This window comes from Mobula hypostoma, chromosome 12, assembly GCF_963921235.1.
Source record: "Mobula hypostoma chromosome 12, sMobHyp1.1, whole genome shotgun sequence".
Taxonomy (NCBI): Eukaryota; Metazoa; Chordata; class Chondrichthyes; order Myliobatiformes; family Myliobatidae; genus Mobula; species Mobula hypostoma.
This window is the reverse complement of record NC_086108.1, coordinates 68932547-68956739: the sequence shown is the minus strand read 5'-3', so window position 1 is coordinate 68956739 and position 24193 is coordinate 68932547. Positions and strand designations below refer to the sequence as shown.

Here is a 24193-nt window from a genome sequence, read left to right as displayed (position 1 = left end):
CCCCTCCCCCTCCCACTTTCAAATTTCTTACTATCTCTTCTTTCAGTTAGTCCTGACGAAGGGTCTTGGCTCGAAATGTCGGCTGTACCTCTTCCTATAGGTGTTGCCTGGCCTGTGGCGTTCACCAGCATTTTTTGTGTGTGTTGTTTGAATTTCCAGCATCTGCAGATTTCCTCATGTTTGTGTTTTTAATCATGATGGGCTGCCTTTGTTGACCGGCATTTTGGGTTGTCACTTGCTATACACATTCATCAATACTATTAAATCAGAATGAAAGTATTTTAGGTAACCCTTAGCTCACTTGTGTGTGTTTTTTTTTAAACCCACCACCCCCTCACTACTAATCCACCAAGAAATTCTACTTTTGGTGGGATGGAGCAGAAATGCTTGATGAAGTGGCCCCCCAGTTTACATTGGGTTTCATCTATGTAGAGGAGGCCGCATCAGCAACACCAGATAAAACAGACGACCCCAGCAGATTTGCAGATGAAGTGTTGCCTTTTCGGGAGGACTGTTTCGGATACTAAATGGGGGTGAGAGAGGAGACGAAGGGACAGGTGCAGCATTTCTGTTGCTTGCAGGGATATGTGCCAGGAGGGAGATTAGTGGGGAGGGATGAATGAATAAGGGAATCATGGAGGGAGCAATCCATGTGGATAGCAGAGAGTTGGTGGGAGCTAAAGAGGTGTTTTGTGGTAGGACCCCATTGAAAATCACAGAAGTTTTGGAGAATGATGTATTGATTCAGAGCTTTGTGTGGTGGTAGGTGAGTTAAGGCAGTCGGGAGATGGGCTGAGTGCGGATGTTCGGGAAATGGAAGAGATGCGGGTGAGGGCAGCATCAATGCTGGAGGAAAGGAAACCCTGTTCTTTGAAGGAGGAGGACGTCTGTAATGTGCTGAAAAGGAAAGCTTCATCCTGCTGATTTGTCACCACCTTTGATTTGGCTAACAACAGTCATGCCATCAGTAAATTTGAATATGGCTTTGGAGCTGTACTTACAATAGCTTCACAATCCTAAGTATAAAGCAAATGGAGCAAGGGGTTAAGCATACATCTGATCCTGTGCTGGTGGTCATTGTGGAGGAGATTTTGCAAATCCAATGTTTGGCATCTGCAAGTGAGGAAATTGAAGATCCTGTTGCTCAAGGAGGTACTGAGGCCAAGGTCTTGGGGCCTATTGATTAGTTTTGAGGGGATAATGGTATTGAATGCAGAGCTGTAGTCAATGTCTTGATATATGCATGGCCACTGTCCAGATGTTCCAGGGTTGAGTGAAAAGCCAATGAAATGGGATCTGAATTTGATCTGTTGTGATGGTAGGTGAATTGGAGTGGATCCAAGTTGCTTCTCAGTCAGGAGTTGATATGTTTCATCACCAAACCTCTCAAAGCACTTCATCACAGTGGATATAATGGAGGGAAATATATGCGGTAGAATTGACAATGGACTTGGGTTAAATGAAGTATGTTGGTTGTGTGCAGCTCTGTTTATAATGGCTTTAGTATAATATGAATTGAAAAGTGACGAACAATATAATGGTGAACCAATTATTGAAAGAATGCTCCTAATTATCTTTGCTTAGCTGACAACAGCATTTAAAGACTAAAGAGGTATTTATTAAAGTGGGTATTCTCTTCATCATAAACATATATGATGTCTTTATGTACAAAAGTAAAGACCAATAAATTAAGCCTTGTAAGTTTAGGAAGATTTTGATTTAGAGTGTAATGTACTTCATTGGGTGAGCACATTTCTTAAAGGGGGAAAAGAAATGAGTTGATTGGTTTCTAGAAAAAAATTGATATGAGAGAAAAGATGAGATGTAACGGAACTTCAGATATCTTGTTATTCATTAACATTTGTAACAGCGTTAATTATGTAAGATCCATTTTGTATCTTGGATCATTATCTTATCATTAATTTGATCAGCCCTGGGGGAAATACCATAATAATAAGCTAAGCTTTAGAATTTGATTAATACAGAACTGTAATCTGTAGTTTGGAAATGCATATGATGACATATGAAAATTTCCAAATTTTAAATACAAAGTAAACACTAAAGCCTCATCAAAAGTGTATTTGCTGCATTTTCAAGCTGTCACATGCTGTCTGTCCTTCGAACATCAATCTGCCCAATATAGCTGTACAAGCCACATCAAACATTACTTGCTCACAGTGATTTAATATTTTTACTTTATGTAAATATGCAGTAATTACAGTAAACTTGGTTTCTGTTAGCTTAAGCTAGTATTGTACTCATAGTAAAAGAATGTCTTTACTGTGTGCCATAACTTATTAATTGTTAGGACCATCAAAGACGTATCAAATTTGCTTTTCTCAGAAAACACCTGCTTCATGTGTACTTTGTGTGACTAAAATCAAAGTGAATCTGAATAGTATTTTAATGAATGCATATTAAAATTATTTGCTCTCTTAGGATTGTCTGTATCAAAATTATGTGCACAGGACAGATTGTAGAGGAAAGCAGAAGACAAAATCAAGTGCAACACTATCATGAAATGGCTGTAAAGTGTATAAATATTTTCAGTGATATTGAAAAGTATTTTAATGGTTTAAGAAAAAGTTTCATAAGGATTTTTTAAAATTTTAAGTAGATTTGGAATAAAATAATGAAATGGGTAAAATTAGTGCTGAAGTAGAAATGCCAAATGATATCCATTACTTTCATTGGTTTATTTTTCATTGATGCAAGGCTGGTACTGTCACTGAGCGTAATTGTTAAACAGTCTGCTCCCTGATCTCCGGCATAGGTGGCATGTGTTGATCTTAGGCTGGTCTACCCAGCACGCTTTTTTTTTTGTCTCCCAGCTCAGAGGCCCACAAGTGAGAATGAGCGGATATTTGTAGCATCTGCTTCCTTTTGCCATTATACAAGCTCTTCATACTTGGTATCTTGTTTCCTCAAAATTATTTGAGCCATTTGATATTTTTCTTCCTATCTGTTTTAGTTTCAGCTTTATTGGTATTTGTGTTATGAATTTATTAGAGATTGCCACATCCCGTTGTTTGCCACCTTGTGAGTAATTGCTCTTTTTCAGTGTATGTTAAGGAAATGTTTTATTGTCAGTGATGCTTCATTTCAGAAGAGAAATTAAAATCCCTGTTTGAGGGGAAGATTTAAAAAATGCGACACTCCACCATTTGATGCAGAGATGGAGTTCTCTCTGTGTTCTATGCAACTCTTGCCTGTCATTGTACACTGTCAAAATACTTTGGTTTTGTTCTGCTTTTTGATATCTTTTCTGTGTAATTTGGCTGCTACATTCTTCATAGTTGTTATTGACTGCTTCAAGAACAATGCATTTGTCAACAGCTTATACCATTTCTTTCTTTCCTAATCCATGCAAGTAAAATAGATCATTCTGAATCTTCAAACTAAAGCAAACCAATACTGTAATTTGCTTTTCCGGTGTATTAGCAAAATTTTAAGATGCTGTAAAACTTTCACAGCCGTGTATTTTTCAGAATGTTGCTATTAATGACCCCAGTTGGAGTGTCAAATTGCACAAAAAACTAAGTAGTATGATTGAGGAGAAAAAACTCAACGAATCTTCTGTTATGGTTATGCAGCAGGAAAGATGAGACCAAATTGGTTTGCATCTTCCCTTTGAAAAGAAAAAGTGTGTACTTTCACAAGTGAAATTCAACGTAAAATACTTAATTCTTGGAAAATGTAGATGGTCATGAATTTATTTAATTGAGTAAATTCCAAATGGAGTTGTATAACCCCTTCTTCTTTCTCATTTGCTCATCCTTGATTTCATAGTTTTTTTTCTTATAAAATTAGCATATGTCCTGGTAGCTCGTACTTTGGGCAGCATAATATTATATTTTGGCAATATTTATGTCATGGCAGATTATAGTTGACATACAACTCAAAGTAAATGTAAAAAATATTGAAGTAATGTAAAACAGGAAATAATTATGTTTCTGTTTTAAATAAACATTTAAAATAAATAACTTTTCCAAATGATTGGTTTATCCCGATACTTGATGTCTGTTAAGTATAAAGAGTAAATTTGCTGGTAATGTCCTTTCTGGTCACTCCCAGTGTACTACTTTGCTTTATCTACAGACTATAAATGAATCTGTTAAGACTTGTCCAATTGCTAGTCAATACTCCTGGGATTTTGCATAGTCAGACCGAGAGCAAGTTTGAACATGCTCTTCCCTGATTCTGTTGTTTTTGTCTCTACTCTTTCAGTGCCCTACAGGAATCATTAAATGAAAACTTCATGCTGATCATTACGCATCGAGAAGCCCAACGGGATTATAGCCTAAACTTTCCGGGCACCAGAACTGTGCAAGAGGTGAGCAATATTGGAGTCGGGGAGGTATAGGCAGCTCATTATCACCAACATAGGTTCTGCTAAAGAGGTTCTAAATTTTTGACAATTACTGCACAAATCTCTGATTTTCTTATGTGCTCTTAAAATTGAAATATGAGCTGTGTTATTTTACTAGTACAGGAAGCTAAGCAATTATGGTGACTGCTTATCAATTGCTATTGTATGTGTTTGACTCCCAGTTGGAGAGATCATGTGCAACTAGGTTAAAAAGTTAAACGTGAGCTTGTTAGATTCACTAAGGCTGACAGTACAGAAGTAAAATAGCTTGTATTGATTTTTATTTTGGCAACTAACATGTTTTGATTTGTGTAATACAAGGTAAGTTCCTAATGTCAAACTGTACTTTTGTTTAATTCTGTTATCTTTAAATAGTAACCATCATCCTCTCCTCAGTCAATATCACAAGAGTATTATGAGCAACTTCTGAAAATAAGCATGAGACAGCTAGAAACTCATCAATAACTCTTTGACTATTTGGTAAAAACATTCCCTTTCAAAAACATACTGAGTTTAAGATTTGCTAAATTCACAGTTGTTGAGAGCAGCGTAGATGGAGAATTTTCTGGTGCTCTATTTATCTAAACCCTAAAATTGAAGTTGCATTTTCTTGATGCAAAAGGCAATATTCTGTTATTACTGTTCATTAATGAATGGTGACTCCCGTGGAAATGGGCAATGATTTTGATTTTCAGCAGCTTTGTTAATGTGAGATACCATTTGTTTAATTTGATGGTTAAAACATCAGGTTATGCTTTATTTAATTTGCAATAAATGAAGTTGGTTTCTAAATTTGAAGATTTTTATGCCGCTTTATGAATCTCTTCACCAAATTTAATTAAGATGTATTTGCTGCTTTTGTCTTTTGATAAAAGGAAATCTTTCCAAACAATTTCACAGGCCATAATAGATCCTTTCTCTTCCCGCTTAAGTCCTTTTCACCTCTTAGTCATAGAAATTTATGACACAGAAGGAGGCTGTTTGATTAATTGTGTTTCCAATGGCTGAGAGAGAACTCTTCAGACTAATCCCACTTCTCAGCTCTAAGTTCTTTGCTTTGAGGCACATATAGGTACTTTTTAAAGAGATGAAGATTTCTCCTTCCACCAAATTTTTTGAGCAGTGTGTTCCTTGGATAGAAAAAAACTTAATTTAACTCTTACTACCTTGATAGTGACCCCCAATTTATTAACGTCTCTATTGAGGGAAATAAAGTAATCCTTTTGGACTTGTCTAGTCTTTTCATAACATTCTACACCCCAATTAAATCTCTTCTCAGCCTCTCTCATTCTGTAGAAAACAATCTCACCCTACCCATTCTTTTCTTATAATTAAACCATCAGTCCTAGAAACATCTTCATATTTGCACTGTACTCTTACTAGTGCAATCTCATTTTTCCTGTAACTTGATGTCCACAGAGCAAAACAATGCTGTCAGGCTGATTGTTGTTCAATACAGGTTGAGTATGATCTCTTTTCATATTCTGGACCTCTGCAAATAAAGGAAATAAACCCATATACTTTGGGAACTATATTATTTACCTTTCCTGTTGGCTTCAGGGATCAATAGACAAGCACATCTCAACTCCCCCTCCCCCTCTACACACTACTATTTATTGTATTCGCTGCTGAATCCCACTGTAATCAGATCATTTTCTGTTGTTTCATATTACTTGATAACTTCCCAGTAATCATTTTTCTGATAATAGATGTAAATCAAGGAAAATGCAGATGCTAGGAATCTGAAATAGAAACAGAAAATGCTAGAAATTCAGCAGTTTCAGCAGTGTCTGTAAAATGGAAAAAACAGTTAGTTAAAGTCTGAGTTCAGGAACCATTTCGGTATGTGTTTTGTGATAACTCCATATTATTTTAATTAAGTATATTGGTCGCAATACAAACTGTCTTTCATTAGTTAGCCTTATAAATGCTGTCTTGCTCTCCTCTACTGTATTGGAACCAAATTTGTAGCCAGAGAAGAGAGGGTTTAAAAAATGATGGTCAAAGCCCATGCTGTTGCATCCTATGCTTCTCTTAGTTACCTAGGATGTTCTTTTCAGGATTTCCCTATTTATTAAAGATTTTTATCTCTTATCATGTTCATCTCTGTAATTTTTCATCCACCATTCCTGTGCCTTTGTGGGTGGTAGATACAAAATATCAGTTAGAATCATACCTGTGCCTTTCACCTCCATAAACTGGTGAGCTTTTTGTCTTTAAAAGGCCTTAGTCATTCATTTCTTTGCCCTTGAGTATTAGTAAAAGGGTTTTGAGTTTTTCTTGATTTTAGCTGAAAATTATGTAACTTAGATGCAGCAGCCACTCCAGGTCTATTCGAAGGTGTATTTGTTCATCCAGTACATTTTTTTTTTACAATTGCAAGTTGCCGCTGGATACTAAAAACATCATGTACTGCTGGACTATCCCATCAGTGAGTTGATCGATAAGTTAATGGAGCTGGACTTAATGCATACTGTTGTTGTGTTGTTGCCTGGACATGTTGCATACCGTTGTTCTGTGATGATGCGGGGTGCGACTGATTGTCTTGGATGTTTTTATTGAGATCAGAGGACGTTGTTGGACATTGGTAATGTAGTATACTGCAAGTCCAGTTCACTGGTTCATTGGTGAGACCAATGGTGACAGAGCTGCATTTGCTCGGTTGTGATAAGGACTAGACCAAAGCTGCGGGCTCCCCTTTTGATGCCGCCTGGTAGGGGAGATGCCAGGGTGGTGTGGGAGAGCCTCTGTGAGGTGCTCTGGAGTCTGTATTGGGTTGGAGTCTGGCCCTTCCCATTGGTGCTGCTCTCCAGCAATGTTCCCTATGAGGTGTGCACGCGCACACATCTTTTGCTAGTAACACACAAAGCAATTTAAACTGCGCACAAAAGGTTGTCACCCGCTCCTTTGTTGGCATGTTAAGTATATTTCGTGTTCATACACAATCCCATCTCCTTTTCCGGTTTTTGATGTGGACAGTGATGACAACGTGGAGTTTGTGGATTTGTCTGCAGATTTTAGAACTGGCTGATGTATATTGTTTTTATTGAAGAAATTATTGATTCACTGTGTCAAATTCCAAAGAAGCAAAGGGCATGACGCATAAAAGAACTGCTAGTTCATTTAAATTAGAATAGCTTAATGAAGCGGTAGCAACAGCTATACCAAAAGCTCATGAAGTCAAGAAGGTACAGCTACGAAAAATATTTATGTGCAGAACTGGTGTTATCTGCATGTATCGTCGTGATGTAAAAGTTGCTGGAGAATTTGCAGGTGGGAAGAAGTGGAGTCATATTTGGAAACTTGACTTTTTAAAGCTTCATTTAGCAAGCAAATCACATATGGATGGTGTGTAAAAGCTCCGGCGAAAAAGTCCTTCATTATCCGCTACAGGCCTCCTATGTATGTTTTGTGAGAGTGTGGATGAACGAGAGAGAGAAAATGTTCAAACCCAGAGATCAAAATTCATATTGACGGTGTTTTGCTAGCTGTTAAACTGAATCCTCTATATATAAAATTCAGTGTGCACACATTATTGTCACTGAGCAAAAAATTGCACAGCACAAGATTTTTGCACATGCGGGTCATTACAAATTAGAGGGGACATTGCTCTCCGGTGTTTGCTCGATGGAAGAACAAGCTGGACCAGGGCTACAGTCACGCCACTCTGGCAATTGGGCTATATTTTTTTGTTTTCTTTGTGACTTTTTTTTCTGAAACCATAACTACCTGTGATATGTCTGTTGGTAATGTGTATTGCACCTGGCCTCAGAGGATTGCCATTTTGTGTGGCTACATAGTGGTTACGGTAAATTGGGCTATTGGTTAACCTGGGCAGCTGCTTATTTGGGATAATTTAAAAAACAAAAACTAATCGAGAAAATAGATGGGATTTGTTTATTTCGAACATTCTGTTGCTTAAATGGGGCAGGAGACTATTGTCAAACAGTTTCCAATTAGTGTCAGTTGCATGTACTTGTGTGGCCGTTAGACACTATACTATGCTTTGAGTGAACAGTTTGTAAACAGCATTAATTGCATGTGTTTGTATTCAAAAAAGCAACAGTTTTTGTCCACAAGGCCATTAAGATATAGGAGCAGAATTAGGCTATTTGACCCATCGAGTCTGCTCTGCGATTTCATCATGGCTGATCCATTTTCCCTCTCTGCTCTAATTTCTTGCCTTTTCGATGTATCCCTTCATGCCCTGACTAATCAAGAATCTATCAATCTCTGCCTTAAATATTCCCAATGCCTTGGCCTCCACAGCCACCTATGGCAACGAATTCCACAGATTCCCCCAATCTCTGGCTAAAGAAATTCCTCCATATCTCCGTTCTAAAATGATGTCCCTCTATTCTGAGACTATGTCCTCTGGTCAGACTCCCCCCACCATAGGAAACATCCTCTCCACATCCACTCTATTGAAGCCTTTCACCATTTGATAGGTTTCAATAAGGTCACCCCTCGTTCTTCTGAATTCCAGTGAGCAGAGGCCTGGAGCAATCAAACGCTCCTCATATGACAAGCCTTTCAATTCTGGTATAATTTACGTGAACCCTCTCTAATGTCAGCACATCCTTCCTAGATGAGGGGCCCAAAACTGCTCGCAATACTCTGTGAGGCCTCGCAGGTGCTTTATAAAGCTTCAACATCACATCCTTGCTTTTATATACTAGTCCTTTCAAAATGAGTGCTAACATCACATTTGCCTTTCTTATCACCGGTTGAATCTGCAAATTAACCTTTAGGGAATCCTGCATGAGGACTCCCAAGTCCCTTTGCAACTCAGAGCTTTGAATTTTCTCTCCCTTTAGAAAATAGTCTACGCTTTAATTTCTTCTACCTAAGTGCTTGATTGTTCACTTCCCGACACTGTATTCCATCTGTCCATTCTCCTAATCTATCCAAGTCTTCTATAGCCTCTCTGCCCCTCCACCTATTGTCATATTGTTTGCAAACTTGGCCAACCAGAAAAGACTTCCTATATTCCCACTCTTTGCCTCCTGCCAATCAGCCAATGCTCTATCCATACTAGTTTCTTTACTGTAGTACTGTGGGCTCTTAACTTGTTACCTTGTCAAAGACCTTCTGAAAATCCAAGTATACAACATCCATGGATTTTTCTTTGTCTATCTTGCTTGTTATTTCTTTAAAGAATTCCAACAGATTTGTCAGGCAAGATTTTTCCTTAAGGAAACCATGCTGACTATGGCCTAATTTATCACGCGTCTCCAAGTACCCTGAAACCACATCCTTAATAATCAACTCCAACATCTTCTCAAAGACTGAGGTCAGACTACTGGCCTATAGTTTCCTTTCTTCTGCCTTCCTCCCTTCTTGAAAAGTGGAGTGACATTTGCAATTTCTCAGTGCTCTGGAACCACACCAGAATCAATTAATTCTTGATAAATCAGTACTAAAGCCTCCACGATCTCCTCAGCCTGTTCTGAACCCAAGACTGTACACCATCTGGTCCAGGTTACTTCTTTGCCTTTAGACCTTTCAGCTTCCGAAGTACCTTCTCCCTAGTAATAGGAACTGCACTCAATTCTGCCCTGACACTCTGGAATTTCTGGCATACTGCTTGTGTCTTCCACAGTGAAGACTAATGCAAAATATTTAATCAATTCGCCCACCATTTCCTTGTCTTCATTACTACCTCTCCCACATCACTTTTCAGCAGTACAGTATCTACTCTTGCCTCTCTTTTACACTTTATGTATCTGAAGAAACTTTTCATATCCTCTTTAGTATTATTGGCTAACTTATCTCTGTATTCCATCTTTCTTCCTTTATGACTCTTTTTAGTTGCTTTCTGTTGGCTTTTAAAAGCTTCCCAATCCTCTAACTTCCCACTAATTTTTACTCTATTATATGCCCTCTTTTTGGCTTTTATGTTGGGCTTTGACTTTTCTTGTCAGCCACAGTTGCATCAACCTGCCTTGAGAATACTTCCACATCTTTAGGATGTATATATCCAGTGCCTTCTGAATTGCTCCCAGAAATTCCTGCCATTTCTGGTCTGCCATCATTCCTGCTAATGTTCCCTTCCAATCAATTTTGGCCACTCCTCTCTCATACCTCTGTAATTCTGCTTACTCCACTGTAATACTGATACATCTGATTTTAGTTTCTCCCTCTCTAATTGTGGGCTGAATTTTATGATCACTGGTCCCTGAGGGTTCTTTTGCCTTCAGTTCCCTAATCAGTTCCAGTTCATTGCAATACAGAATAGCTGATCCCCTAGATGGCTCAATCATGAGCTGCTCTTTAAAAAGCCATCCCGTAGATATTTTAGAAATTCTCCCTGTTGGGATCTAGCAGCAACCTGATTTTCCCAACCTACCTGCATATTGAAATCCCCCATACTATTATAACATTGCTCTTTTGGCATGTGTTTTCTATCTTGCATTGTAACTTGTAGACAACATTCTTACTACTGTTTGGGGGTCTGTTTATGACTCTTTTATATATTGCCTGGGCAAGGTTGTATGGAAGACCAGCAGTTGCCCATGCTGCAAGCCTCCCCTCTCCACGCCACTAATGTTGTCCAAGGGAAGGGCACTAAGGCCGTTAGAGCTTGGTACCGGTGCCGTCGCAGAGCAATGTGTGGTTAAGTGCCTTGCTGAAGGACACAATACGTTGCCTCAGCTGAGGCTCGAACTAGCGACCTTCAGATCACTAGACTGACGCCTTAACCACTTGGCCACGCGCCAACATATGACTCTTATCAAGATCTTTTTAAGCTTGCAGTTTCTTTGCTCTACCCACAACGATTCTACACCCTCCGATCCTATGTCACCTCTTTCTAATGACTTGATTTCTCTTTTTTTACTAACAGAGCCACTCCTACCCTTCTACAACTGGAAAAGTTCATCTACTTTATTTCTTATTCTGCATCCATTCAAATGTAACACCTTCAGTCCTGTGTTCACCCTTTACGATTTTGTCTACCTTTTACATTGCAAGTCATCGTGTTGACTGCATTTTTGCCCTGTCATCAGCCTCTCTTTGCTTGTAGTCTGACTATACACTGCCTCTGTTTGTAAACCACATACCCCATCCTCAGCACTACCACTCCAGCTCCCACCCCACTGGAGTTTAAACTCTCCCGATCAGCTGATAGTTGGTGAGGAATCTGTGGAATTCGTTGCCACAGGCGGCTGTGGAAGTCAAGTCTTTATGTATATTTAAGACAGAGGTTGATAGATTCTTGATTGGTCAGGGCATGAAGGGATACGGGGAGAAGGCAGCAGGAGATTGGGGCTGAGAGGAAAGGGATCAACCATGATGAAATGGTGGAGCAGACTTGATGGGCCAAATAGCTTACTTCTGCTCCCATATCTTGTGGTCTCAAGGTAATAAGCAGTAAGACAATTCAGAACTGCTTTGCTCACTGTGGTTTCAAGTATTCAAGGTTGGAGGTGTTGATAACAGCCTGGAGTGAAAAAGATATGATTTCACTACTTCAAGTTTGGAACTACGAAGAATTTGAAAGTATCGACAATCATCTTGAATGTCACAATGAAAATGAAGGTGAAAAAGTTGTGTGAAGGCAGTCCATTATCTGCATTAGGTATCTGTGCTGATTTTGTTCATTCATAGTTAAAAGAATGCAACATGGATGATTTCCTCTGTTTATAAGTATTAGGAACTAATATGCAGCTTTGTAGTACCGTAGTAGTATCGGTACTATTCTAATTTATTCTATATTTCATTGAAATACAAAATTTGTTATTCTGTTTGTCTTTTTATACATTTTTAACTATTTCCATAAAACTTCTGGCTAATTGCGGCAGATGCTTAATTGGATGAAAATGTACAGGTCCCAGTGTGTCCCAATGAACCAAAATTCACAATATTCATGTATGGATTGAATGATAAATTAAATTTGAATTTGGGAATCTTTACCACTAAAACATGATCACGTTAGGTAGGAGTACACGCCTCTCTCTACCCTCATCTTATTTACTTCTTATTTTACACATTACTGGCATCGTGGCACTTGCAGTTAAACTTTGTCAAAGTACTTTGTCTTTTTTCCTGCTTTTTTTTTCTGCTGGCTCCAAAAACTTGCATGCCATTCCTCAACCATCCTAATCCAATTTTGGATTGCCCACCCCATTTTCCAAAATTATGCTCTAGTCCCCATCCCCCTGATTTAATAGGTTAGGTTCCAAACCAGCAAGCAAACATCGAGTTGTGGATGCAGGTCGCGGTCTTCTTGCAGTCCAGCTAATTGTGCAAGTTCCATCTCCCCAAAGTGTGGTCCCAGTGCCCCAGAAATTTTAAAATTCCTTTGCCATTGACCATCTTGTTGCAATATTTTCCTAAGATCATTAGGCCCATAACTAGTAGTTGTTGTCATATGCGAACTTTACTGGTCATTATTTGACTACAACCAAACACGCACTTTTAAAAGGGAATCCCAGATGATTATTGTTCCGACACCCAGGACGATTAAAGAACATCAGCACATATGTGATTGCCCTCATCCTTTAACTGATTTCATGCCTGTACATCAACTATTTCTTTTTACCTGCCTTTTGAGAGAGAGAAATTAATATTTCTGTGCAACAAAGCTTGGTTTACTTGGATTACAAAAATCTGACTTGCATCTTCTGCTCTTTTCTTAATGGCTTTGAAACAAACTCCTAAGATGTGCTTTATTATCCAAAATGTTTTTGTCTTCAGTATACTGTAATCCACTGTGTACTAAGCCATTGTGGACTTAAGCACATGTAATCATCAATACAGTGAAATTGGAGAAGGTGAGTAAATGCTTTTATATGATATATGTTTATTTCCTTACCAGGGATGGAGTAAGTCTAATCCACAATAGCTGCTTTTGAAAAGGATATCAATAAGTACTTCAAGTAAGAAAATCATTTTGGGGAATGGAGGGAAACAGATAGCTCTTGCAGAGCAAATACAGATGTAATTTGGTTTGTATTAGTCCAAAGTTCATTTTTGAGGTCAAATTACTGAATATTTTTGAAAAATATTTCCAGATGTAAAGAAGTCAGAGTGGAGATATGTTACTGAGATAGATCAGCCATGATCGTATTGAATGGTAAAATAGGCTTGATGGTCTAAGTGACCTACTATTTTCTGAGTACATTTTTGAAGAGTTGAGTGAGATCCGCTGCTTTAATATGTGATGCTCACTGGGCAAAATCTATATATCTCACCTTGGATTTTGACAAGAAATTTTTAGAACATATGAATCATATAAATGGAAATTTAAGTCATAGCTCTGCTGCTTGCCTGCTGTGACATTCGATGATCATGATTGATCCTTTACGTCTTGTGCTACTTCACTTGATTTTCTTAAACTCTAAAAATTTAATCACCTCTGACTTGAAAGTACTTGACTTCCCATGATCCTCTTGGGTAGTAAATGACAAAGGATATTGAATACACTTCATCTCTGTTTGGATTAACAAATCTTTATTTTGATATTGTAATTCTTTTGACACCCTTGTTAGGGGAAAGAAGTATCCCTGCATCTACCTTGTCAAGCTTTGTAAGAATTTATGCTTCAGTGAGGTGTCATTTTTCCATACTTGTGAAGGTAAATTCAGTACGTTTTATGTCTCCTGGCACAAAGTTGCTATCCCTCTTTCAGATTGGAAACTAAGCTTGTGCACACTTTTCTAGGTGCAAGTTACATCAGGAGTCTGTACAAGTGGTGCACGAACAAGAGAAAATCTGCAGATGCTGGAAATCCGAGCAACACATACAAAGTGCTGGAGGAACTCATGAGGCCAGGCAGCATCTATGTTAAAAAAAGTACAGTTGACGTTTTGCACCAAAACCCCTTGGCAGGACCCACTATTTCTATTCCCTAGAGCTGCGGGACAATCTGCTGTATGCCTTCCAAATTGTACAAATTTTTAGTAATCCACACAAGCGTGCAGGTCCTTCTGAACAGAAACATTTTTCAAACTTTCATGATTTTTTTCAAATACTCCACTTTTCTATTTTCTACCTCATTCTTGTCCTTGTGTTTTCTATTTCCTAATGCCTTGCTCATACGGTTAACCTGTTTATATCCTGAAGGCCTTCTCTATCCTCTTCACAGTTCATACTGCACAGCTCTATATTTTGCACTTCATTCCTTCAGTAAGCCTGAAGGTATTAAGTGCAAAATGCCACTCAGTAAGGCTTGTGTAATTTGCACTTCATCTCCTCAACCAAATCATTGACTTGTATTGTGAACAGCAGGCTGCTGCTCAGAGCCTTGTACTCGTACTGCAGTACTCAGAATAAACTGTAAACTTTCAACAATTGATCACTTCCTTGGAAGCAGTCAATTACAACAAACCTTTCATGCATTGGACTTGAAACTGAATCCTTGACTTTACTATACCTTTTATCATGCATGTGGAAATTGTAATATGGAAGAATACAGTTTTCTCATTCATTTTCTTATTCAAGTTCAAAGTAAATTTATTATCAAAGTGTGTGTATATATGTATGTATAATTATGTGTATATATATGTATATATGTAACATTGTGTATGATATATCAACGTATACAACCCTGAGATTAATTTTCTTGTCGGCATTCTCATTAAATCCATAATAGAGTAATAACCATAAAAGAATCATTGAACGACCACACTGACTGGGCAAACAACCAGTGTGCAAAAGACAACAAACTGCAGATACAAAAAGAAATAAAATGATAATAAATAAGCAATAAATATCAAGAACATGAGATGAAGAGCCCTTGAAAGGGAGTCTTTGATTGTGGGAACATTTCAATGTTGGGGGCAACTGAAGTTACCACCTCCCTTTGTTCAACAGCCTGATGGTTGAGGGGTAATAACTGTTCCTGAACCTGGTGGTGTGAGTACTGTGGCTCCCATACCATTCCTTCTTGATGGCAGCAATGAGAAGAGAGCATGACCCAGGTGGTGGGGGTATCTGATGATGGATGCTGCTTTCCTACGACAGTGCTTTGTGTAGGCGTGCTCAGTGGTGCTGAGGGCTTTACCCATGTTGGACTGCGCTGTATCCACTACTTGTTCTAGGATTTTCCATTCAGGGGCTTTGGTGTTTCCATACCAGGCTGTGATGCAGCCAGTCATTATACTGCCACGTGATCGGCAACAATGAATATATCGAGTCAGGATTTATAAACAAACAAACATTTATTAAACCCTGATAAACAATGAAAAAAAAAATGAAAACCCTAACTGGAAGTAAACGGCTATGTGGCCATTCAGTAAACCGCTACTCAGTACTAGTTCTTAAAGCGATAAATTCAAACACAGTTCTTCGAATGGTAAATTTTAAAGTCCAAGAGATTTATACAGTCAATTAAGAGAGATTTTCATGAAATAACGAATTCCTTGAAGACACGACGTCACTGCCACTCCCAGTCAGATCCTGCCTTGTCCACAGAATTCACGACGATGGAAATAAAACAGTTTTAAAGGCACTGACCTTCCTCCATAGAATAGATCCTGCACAGCCTTTCAGCCACTTTTAGCAGAGGCTATCTCATGCAGATCACTTTCTTGAATGAATTCAAGAATGGTCGATCCTTTCCAAACCCATCGAACGTCTCCTTCAGGGTCCCATCTTCACTCTCCAATGTTACTGAAAAGATCATTAACAAAACTGGCAGCAATTGTCAAGCTGCTGGCTCAGACTTCTGTACCTTACATTAGAACATAAAACTCAGTTTAAAATCAGAACTGAGTCTTAATGCAAATACGCAGCGGAGCGGAGTTTCTCATTGAAGTTCTAACTGGAAAACTAACTGCGTCACCAGGGATCTTCCCTTTAATATTCGTGGTGAACATGTCATCACGTGACCTCACATCGGCGGGAAAATTACATCAGGTGACCTCCAAAAGACCATTACATCATTCTCACAAGAAAGTTACAAGATCTCCTTGAGGTATGTAACCCCTCCCTCCAAAAAAAAAAATTTTGGTCCCTTAAGGAACAAAATTTTAACAATTAACAATTTACACAAAAAAATACACAGGTATAATATTTACAACATACACAATATACACAGTGTTATCCTTCAGCACTTTACAAACTAATATATACAGTAGGAATGTTAAAAATGTTAAAATACCACTCCATAAATAAAATTCCATTGTACATTTAACATCTAGATAGACAATCAGCAATCACATTATCTTTACCTTTAATATGAGTGATCAAAATATTGTACTCCTGTAACATTAAACTGTGTTACTAAATTGGAGTTTGATTTCCTTAACCCTTTTCCTTAACAGTCATAGTAGCATTTTGTTTCTCATAATACGGTTTTATCACATTTATATGACACAGCTATGTTGGCTTTCTTAGATCTGGTGTTTTTATCACGTAATCCACATCATTTACTTTAGATTTAATCTCATAAGGACCATGAAATTTAGCTTGTAATGGGTTTGTTTGCACTGGAAAAAGAACCAACACTTTATCTCCAGGCTTAAGTGACCTCATCCTAGCTTCCTTATCATTCCAAGTCTTCATCTTTTCTTGAGCTGATTTTAAATTTTCTTTGGTCAAGCTACAAGCTTTATGTAATCTTTCTTTAAATTTTAAAACATAATCCAGCAAATTAGTGTGTACCTCTTTATTAATCCACTGTTCCTTCAACAAGGCCAAAGGTCCTCGAACTCTATGCCCAAACACAAGTTCAAAAGGAGTAAAACCTAATGATTCCTGCACTGCCTCTCGTACTGCAAAAAGAAGTAAATGTACGCCTTCATTCCAATCCTTTTCATTTTCCACACAGTACGTCCTAATCATATTTTTAAAGGTAGAATGAAATCTCTCCAGGGTTCCTTGTGATTCTGGATGATATGCAGATGAAGTAATCTGTTTTGCTCCCAGTTTATAAACTATCTGCTGAAACAATCCAGACATAAAATTACTACCTTGATCCGATTGTACTTCCTTAGGCAACCCAAAAAAAGTAAATAATTTTATAAGAGCCTTTGTCACAGTTTTGGCTGTTATATTCCTAAGAGGTATTGCCTCTGGAAACCTAGACGCTGTGCACATAATAGTTAATAAATATTGATGTCCGGTTTTAGTTTTTGGCAAAGGACCGACACAGTCTACAATGATTTTTGAGAACGGCTCACCAAATGCTGGAATTGGTTGCAGTGGGGCCATTGGAGTAACCTGATGAGGTTTACCCGCAATCTGACACGTATGACAGTTCGACAAAATGTCACTACATCTTTTCTTAAACTAGGCCAGTAAAGATGTTTAGAAACCTTGTTCATACTTTTCTTTACCCCTAAATGGCCACCCAAAGGAACACTATGAGCCATAGTTAAAATCTCATTTTGATAAACTTTAAGAACTACTACCTGGTGATTAACTTCCTATTCTTCACTTGCAGGAATTGTAGGTGATCTCCACTTCCTCATTAGTACTCCCTTTTCAAAATAATATCCTACTGGCACCTTCTCAATTTCACTATCTGGAAGAGCTTGTTCCTTTAATTTAACTATCTCAGGATCTCTACCCTGCTCTGCTATAATCTCCTTCTGAGATAAAGAGAAATCTTCATGGTCAGACTTACCATAAGAACCTTGATCATATAATGAAGGTAAGAAAATTTCTGACACATCCTCAAAATTTGCATCCCAAGTTGAACTGTCATGGTTAACAACCTCATCCTGTACATCAGTCTTCTTAGCCATAGCTCTGGTTACAACACAGGAAGTATCCGTGTTAGAATTGCTCTGTGGTTCCTCAGAAATAGGCTTTATTGTCAAATGTACATCAGGAAAAACTTGTCCATTAGTTAAGTCATTCCCTAACAACAGAGCAACATCATTCACAGGTAAACTGGGTTGTAGTCCTACTTTAACTGGCCCTGTAGCTAACCCTGACCTTAATTTAACTCTATGTAAATGTACCGGCATAAGGGCACTCCCAACTCCTCTTATATAATTTACTTCACTAATGTCAGACACATCACTAAACTTTAGCACACTGTCTAATATTAGTGATTGAGAAGCTCCAGTATCTCCAAGTATTTTTATTGGTACAGGAGTAGATCCCTCTTTCAAGGATACGAATCCTTCAGTTATAAAATGTTCATATCCCCTCTTAACTTGGTCAGACTCTTAACAAAACCTCATTTGTATTTCCGAACCCTGTGGCTTTACAGGGTTTTCAATATGTTGCACACAAACATCTGGGACTGCTTCCTTCTCTTTCTTGTTCAATCGAAAACAGTTAGCTATTACGTGACCAGGTTTCTTACAATAATTACAAATAATACCTAAATGTCTTTCCTTCACATGTCTCCCTTTATCCTTACCTTTCTCACTAATATCAGATTTAATTTCTGGTTCACTTTGACTCTCTGTGCTCTTTTTCCTCTTAAAGGTTCTACCTGGAGAAAATTTACTCTTATGAATTAAAGTATACTTATCAGCAAATTTAGCAATCTCCTTCAATGTAGCAGTGTCCCTTTCATTTAAATATGTCTTCACTTCAACAGGAATGCTTCTTTTAAATTCCTCTTGCAAAATCAACACTTTTAATTTATTATACTCCCCATTCACATTTTTAGAGGAAACCCATCTCTCAAAATACACACATTTCTCGTAGGCAAATTCCACATACGTTTTTTCCACTGGTTTCTTCAAATTTCTGAATCTTTCTCTATACTCTTCTGGAACTAGCTCATACACCTTTAATATATGCTGTTTCACAATATCATAATCAAGTGCTTGCTCAGCATTTAAAGCAGTATAAACTTGTTGTGCCTTTCCTCTAATTACACTTTGTAACATCACTGGCCATTTCTCTTTTGGCCACTCTAAACTCAGAGCAATAGTTTCCAAATGCTGGAAATATTTATTCACTTCTGTCTCATTAAAAGGAAGAGCCAGAACAACCTCATGACTTGCTACAAACTGTTTCCTAGAACCAGAAGATCGATTTTCCATGTTTAATTTCTCCATCTCCAGCTCAAATTTCCTCAGGTTTTCAGCTTCTCTTTCTTGAAATTCCCTTATTTTAATTGCCTCTTTCAGCTATTTCCGCTTTAAATTTCTCAAACTTTATCTGTTCAAAATGCAACTGCAGTTCTATTGTACTCATTGGAAACCTCCCTAATACCTCCTCATCAAACTCCCCCAAACTTACATAATGCTCAGCGATTTTTCTCTGAGTTATGGGCTTAGTTGTACCCTTCGTAATACCTTTAAGGTTCAACCTTTTAGCAATATCCGACACCTCAGGTTTTCTCACATTCACTAAAACTTCCGGGTTTGGCGTTTTCATAAACTCGTCAACATCCATTGCTGCCGAATAGCACTCACACCCCAATCAAACAAAAGAATCGGGTATATTCCCTTTTCCAAATCAGGTTTGATAATTAAACAAATACTTAAACTCAAAATCGGAACATATCCTGGATGAGCCCCCAATTAATGTCACGTGATTGGCAACAATGAATATATCGAATAAGGATTTATAAACAAACAAACATTTATTAAGCCCTGATAAACAATGAACAAAAATCGAAAACCCTAACCGGAAGTAAACGGCTATGTGGCCATTCAGTAAAGCACTACTCAGTACTAGTTCTTAAAGCGATAAATGTGAAACCAGTTCTTAAAGCGATAAATTCAAACACAGTTCTTCGAATGGTAAATTTTAAAGTCCAAAAGATTTATACAGTCAATTAGGAGGGACTTTCATGAAGTAACAAATTCCTCGAAGACACGACATCGCTGCCGCTCCCAGTTGAATCCTGCCTTGTCCACAGAATTCACGACGATGGAAATAAAACAGTTTTAAAGGCACTGACCTTCTTCCGTAGAATAGATCCTGCACAGCCTTTCAGCCACTTTTAGCAGAGGCTATCTCATGCAGATCACTTTCTTGAATGAATTTAATAATGGTTGATCCTTTCCAAACCCATCGAACATCTCCTTCAGGGTCCCATCTTCACTCTCCAATGTTACTAAAAAGATACATTAACAAACCTGGCAGCAATTGTCAAACTGCTGGCTCAGACTTCTGTACCTTACATTAGAACATAAAACTCAGTTTAAAATCAAAACTGCGTTATAATGCAAATATGTAGCAGAGCGGAGTATCTCATTGAAGTTCGAACCGGAAAACTAACTGCGTCACCAGGGATCTTCCCTTTAATACCCGTGGTGAACATGTCATCACGTGACTTCACATCGGCGGGAAAATTACATCAGGTAACCTCCAAAAGACCATTACATCATTCTCACAAGAAAGTCACAAGATCTCCTTGAGGTATGTAACAATACTCTCTTCTACACTTCTATAGAAATTTGTGGAAGTTTTAGATGTCCTGTTGAATCTTTGCAAATTCCTGAGGAACTAGAGGCACTGATGTGCTTTCTTCATAGTCATAGTCATAGTCATACTTTATTGATCCCGGGAGAAATTGGTTTCCGTTACAGTTGCATCATAAATAACTAAATAGTAATTAAACCCATAAATAATTAAATAGTAATATTTAAATTATGCCAGGAAATAAGTCCAGGACCAGCCTATTGGCTGAGGGTGACTGACCCTCCAAGGAAGAAGTTGTAAAGTTTGATGGCCACAGGCAGGAATGACTTCCTCTGACGCTCTGTGTTGCATCTTGGTGGAATGAGTCTCTGGCTGAATGTACTCCTGTGCCCAGCCAGTACATTATGTAGTGGATGGGAGACATTGTCCAAGATGGCATGCAACTTGGACAGCATCCTCTTTTCAGACACCACCGTCAGAGAGTCCAGTTCCATCCCCACAACATCACTGGCCTTACGAATGAGTTTGTTGATTCTGTTGGTGTCTGCTACCCTCAGCCTGCTGCCCCAGCACACCACAGCAAACATGATCGCACTGGCCACCACAGACTCGTAGAACATCCTCAGCATCGTCCAACAGATGTTAAAGGCTCTTCCCAGTTGCACTTGCATGCTGGACCCAAAATAATAACAGTGAGAAATTTGAATTTGCTGCCCCTCTCGACCTCTGATCCTCTGGTGAGGACTGGCTCATGGACCTTTGGTTTCCTCCTTCACAAGTCAATAATCAACCCCTTGTATTGTTGACATTGAGTGAGAGGTTGTTGTTGTGGCACCATATAACCATATAATAATTACAGCACGGAAACAGGCCATCTCGGCCCTTCTAGTCCGTGCCGAGCTCCTACTCTCACCTAGTCCCACCGATCTGCACTCGGTCCATAACCCTCCATTGCCTTCCTGTCCATATATCTATCCAATTTAACTTTAAACAACAACATCGAACCTGCCTCAACCACTTCTGCTGGAAGCTCGTTCCACACAGCTACCACTCTCTGAGTAAAGAAGTTCCCCCTCATGTTATCCCTAAACTTTTGCCCTTTAACTCTTAACTCATGTCCTCTTGTTTGAATCTCCCCGACTCTCAATGAAAAAAGCCTATCCACACCAACTCTGTCAATCCCCCTCATAATTTTAAATACCTCTATCAAGTCCCCTCTCAACCACCTATGCTCCAAAGAATAAAGACCTAACTTGTTCAACCTTTGTCTGCAACTTAGGAGATGAAACCCAGGCAACATTTTAGTAAACCTCCTCTGTACTCTCTCAATTTTATTGACATCTTTCCTATAATTTGGTGACCAGAACTGTACACAATATTCCAAATTTGGCCTTACATTACATCCCAACTCCTATACTCAATGCTCTGATTTATAAAGGCCAGCATACCAAAAGCTTTCTTCACCACCCTATCCACATGAGATTCCACCTTCAGGGAACCATGCACCATTATTCCTAGATCCCTCTGTTCTACAGCATTCTTCAATGCCCTGCCATTTACCATGTATGTCCTATTTTGATTAGACCTACCAAAATGTAGCACACCACATTTATCAGCATGAAACTCCATCTGCCATCTTTCAGCCTGTTCTTCTAACTGGCCTAAATCTCTCTGCAAGCTTTGAAAACTTACTTCATTATTCACAATGCCACCTATTTTAGTATCATCTGCATACTTATTAATCTAATTTACCACCCGATCATCCAGATCATTAATATATATGACAAACAACATTGGACCCAGTACAGATCCCTGAGGCACACCGCTACACTGCTGAATCCATTTCACTACTTCAATATTAATGCCTAACGATTGAACCTTCCTAGCTAGCCTTCCGTGTGGAACCTTGTCAAAGGCCTTACTGAAGTCCACATAGACGACATCCACCACTTTACCCTCGTCAACTTTCCTAGTAACCTCATCAAAAAATTCAATAAGATTTGTCAAACATGACTTTCCACGCACAAATCCATGTTGACTGTTCCTAATCAGACCCTGTCTATCCAGATAATTATATATACCATCTCTAAGAATACATTCCATCAATTTACCCACCACTGATGTCAAACTCACAGGCTGATAATTGCTAGGTTTACTCTTAGAACCCTTTTTAAACAATGGAATCACATGAGCAATACGCCAATTCTCTGGCACCATCCCTGTTTCTAATGACATTTGAAATATTTCTGTCAGAGCCCCTGCTATTTCCACACTAAATTCCCTCAGGGTCCTAGGGAATATCTTGTCCGGACCTGGAGACTTATCCACTTTTATATTCCTTAAAAGCGCCAGTACTTCCTCTTCTTTAATCGTCATACTTTCCATAACTACCCTTGTTTCTTTTACCTTACACAATTCAATATCCTTCTCCTTAGTGAATACTGAAGAAAAGAAATTGTTCAAAATCTCCCCCATCTCTTTTGGCTTCGCACATAGACGTCCACTCTGATTCTCTAAGGGACCAATTTTATCCCTCACTATCCTTTTGCTATTTATATAACTGTAGAAACCCTTTGGATTTATTTTCACCTTACTTGCTAAAGCAGCCTCGTATCTTCTTCTAGCTTTTCTAATTTCTTTCTTAAAATTCTTTCTACATTCTTTATATTCCTCAAGCACCTCATTAACTCCAAGCTGCCTATATTTATTGTAAATCCCTCTCTTTTTCCAAACCAAGTTTCCTATACCCCTGAAAACCATGGCTCTCTCAAACTTTTAACCTTTCCTTTCAACCTAACAGGAACATAAAGATCCTGTACCCTCAAAATTTCACCTTTAAATGATCTCCATTTCTCTATTACATCTTTCCCATAAAACAACTCCACCGGATTTTCATTCTATCTCCTAAATGCTGAGTCGTCACCACCTTTGATTCGGCCTACCACAGTGGCGTCATCAGCAAACTTCAATATTGCATTGGAGCTGTGCTTAGCCACACAGTTATGAGAGTTAACTGAGCAGAGCAAGGGACTAAGTATGCAGCCTTGTGGTGCACCTGTGCTCAGGGAGATTATGGAGGGGATTTGTTGCTAATATGAACTCACTGGGATTTGCAAGAGAGGAAATTGAGGATCCAGTTGCACAAGGAGATATCGAAGCCAAGTCTTGAAGCTTATTGATTAATTTTGAGAGGACGATGATATTGAATGCTGAGCTGTAATTGCTAGGAAGAATCCAGATATATGCATCTTTATAGTCCAGATGTTCCAGGTTTGATTAAAGAGCCAGTGAGATGGCATCTGCTGTGGACCTGTTGCATTGGCAGGCAAATAGGAAGGAGATCAAGTCATCAGTGCTAATGGATGATGGTCACTGAGGCAGGTTACCACATTCTTCTCAGGCTCCAGTATAATTGATGCCTGCTTGAAGCAGTTGGGTATCTCAGACTGCCTAAGTCAGAGGTTAAAAATCTCAGTGAATACTCCAGCCAGTTGATCAACATAGGTCAGGTACTTGGCCAGGTACCTCATCTAGACCGGATGT

At 38.6% G+C, this 24193-nt stretch overlaps 1 protein-coding gene across 2 annotated transcripts in view; it reads left to right on the top strand.

Annotated features, from left to right (window-relative positions):
• faf1 (Fas (TNFRSF6) associated factor 1) overlaps positions 1 to 24193 on the top strand; it is a 415765-nt gene that overhangs the window by 127249 nt on the left and 264323 nt on the right. For both annotated transcript variants that reach the window (XM_063064333.1, XM_063064334.1), the window contains one exon: positions 4228 to 4333. In XM_063064333.1, the coding sequence (XP_062920403.1) occupies positions 4228 to 4333 (106 nt within the window). The remainder of the gene's footprint in view (positions 1 to 4227; positions 4334 to 24193) is intronic.